The sequence below is a fragment of the Borostomias antarcticus genome (assembly GCF_949987555.1).
Source record: "Borostomias antarcticus genome assembly, chromosome: 19".
Taxonomy (NCBI): Eukaryota; Metazoa; Chordata; class Actinopteri; order Stomiiformes; family Stomiidae; genus Borostomias; species Borostomias antarcticus.
Window position 1 is genome coordinate 307,501 of NC_140252.1, and position 1,788 is coordinate 309,288.

Genomic DNA, 1,788 nt, shown 5'->3' on the forward strand with positions numbered 1-1,788 from the left:
TTTCAAATACGTGGTCTGTAGCCACTGTAATATGATCTTTAGAAGCCTCTCCCCCACTTGCTCCAGCACGCATGCGCACAGGCCAGCGCGCAGCCTGCTATTCTCCGGCTCACGTTCTCTGCGCTACGATCGTAGTTGGTGCCGAGAATATTGTCGTCGTCATTCGTCAGCAACAATCCGATCGTAGCGCAGAGAATGTGAGGGAGCATAGCCAGTGTAAAGATCATATTACAGTGGCTACAGACCACGTATTTGAAAACCGAAAGAATGGCTCGCGTAGAGGAATATCAACTGTCGATTCATGCAATGTGATTGATGAAAACAACCGTTTAGCGGCCGAAAATGGATTTTTAGAAGCTGCATTCCCTTTGCCCCGTGCGCCGCCATTACATGGATATACTGGCTCGCGCTGGATTTTAAATTTCTTCTACCTGCCTCCGAACAACACAAAAGTGATCTGGGTGAGTCAAACTTCTTATAATATGTCGTAAATAAGGTCCAGGTTGTCAAAAACGAGCATAGTCCTTTAAAGTCTACCCCGACTTCATCAACGTCAGCTGCTGACGTCAATCAAGATGGATACTCAACAATGAGTGAAAGCTGTAATAAGACTGGTTATTAGCACCTCTGTCTCATTTGTGTCTTATTAAATCAGTCGTACACACAATATTGTCCAACTTCTATCAGTGGACAATGTTGCTACAAAGTTTGTATGCGCAAAACAGCATAGTTTGTTTGGTTGTTTCTATCAACTGGTATTGCTAACAATGGCTAACTTGGCTTGAAAGATGAGGCCAAAGTGTTTTTTTTGTTGTTTCTGGAACGCTTTCAACTGGGATGTGACGATGTCCCGGGTGCCAAACCCAGACCTCCGATACAAAAGGAACGCAGCATAAGACGAGGACAAGAGAGTGAGAGAGAGACCGTAATGAGGTCAGGGTCCCAGGGATCTTTGGTATTATGATGGTGGACCAGAGAAATCATCCAGGAGAGGTGTGGGTACGATGACCGGCCCTTTTTGGGTGACCAACTTTCAATCTGAACGGCAGCAAGTTGAAATGGGCGGCAAGCCTCGGGCTGGTCCCGCCTCAGTTTCACCCAAAAAGGGGCGTGTCCACATGCATGTACTTCCTGTTTACTACAGTTTGTGTAAGTCAGTCACAGTGCTCTGGTCCATGAGGACACTCACCACTCAATGCAAGTGTGAGTGACTCCAATTGACCTGAAGCTCTACAGTTCACTGCCACTGCTCACTCTGTGTGGGCATGTACATCGCTTTGTCCTCTATCCTCTTCACTGACATTATCTATCTATCTATCTATCTATCTATCTATCTATCTATCTATCTATCTATCTATCTATCTATCTATCTCTCTTTATCTATCCTTCTCTCTTTATCTCTCTCTCTCTCTCTCCCCTTCTCTCTGCAGGACTTTGTCCGTGAGCTGCTGGGGAGAATAAAGGGGATGAGGAAACTCAGTGCACCGACGAAGAAGGGTCTATAATGGCCGCCTCCAGCCCCATCACAACCATAGACCAACCACAACCCAACCAACCAAGTCTACACAGAGCGTCATGCCACCATAACACCCCACCTGCTCCAGACATGAACCCCTCATTCTCACTAAACACCTCAATATACACAACATTACAAAACTCATGTTCTACCTTTGACAGCCATAACTGAACATTGTAGCCACAATATTCAACGTTCATGCAACATTAATTAATGCTTAAAACTGTTGTTTAACGAATGTTTCAGTTCATCGACTTCTGTAACACAGCAGC

The 1,788-nt window shown here is 45.4% G+C and overlaps 1 protein-coding gene across 1 annotated transcript in view; it reads left to right on the plus strand.

The window, feature by feature from the left end:
- ppp1r14c (protein phosphatase 1, regulatory (inhibitor) subunit 14C) overlaps nucleotides 1-1,505 on the plus strand; it is a gene marked incomplete at both ends in the record, with an annotated part of 44,328 nt that extends 42,823 nt beyond the window's left edge. The window contains one exon of the mRNA XM_084453420.1: nucleotides 1,431-1,505. Coding sequence (XP_084309546.1) covers nucleotides 1,431-1,505 — 75 coding nt within the window. The remainder of the gene's footprint in view (nucleotides 1-1,430) is intronic.
- Between the last annotated feature and the right edge of the window lie 283 nt (nucleotides 1,506-1,788).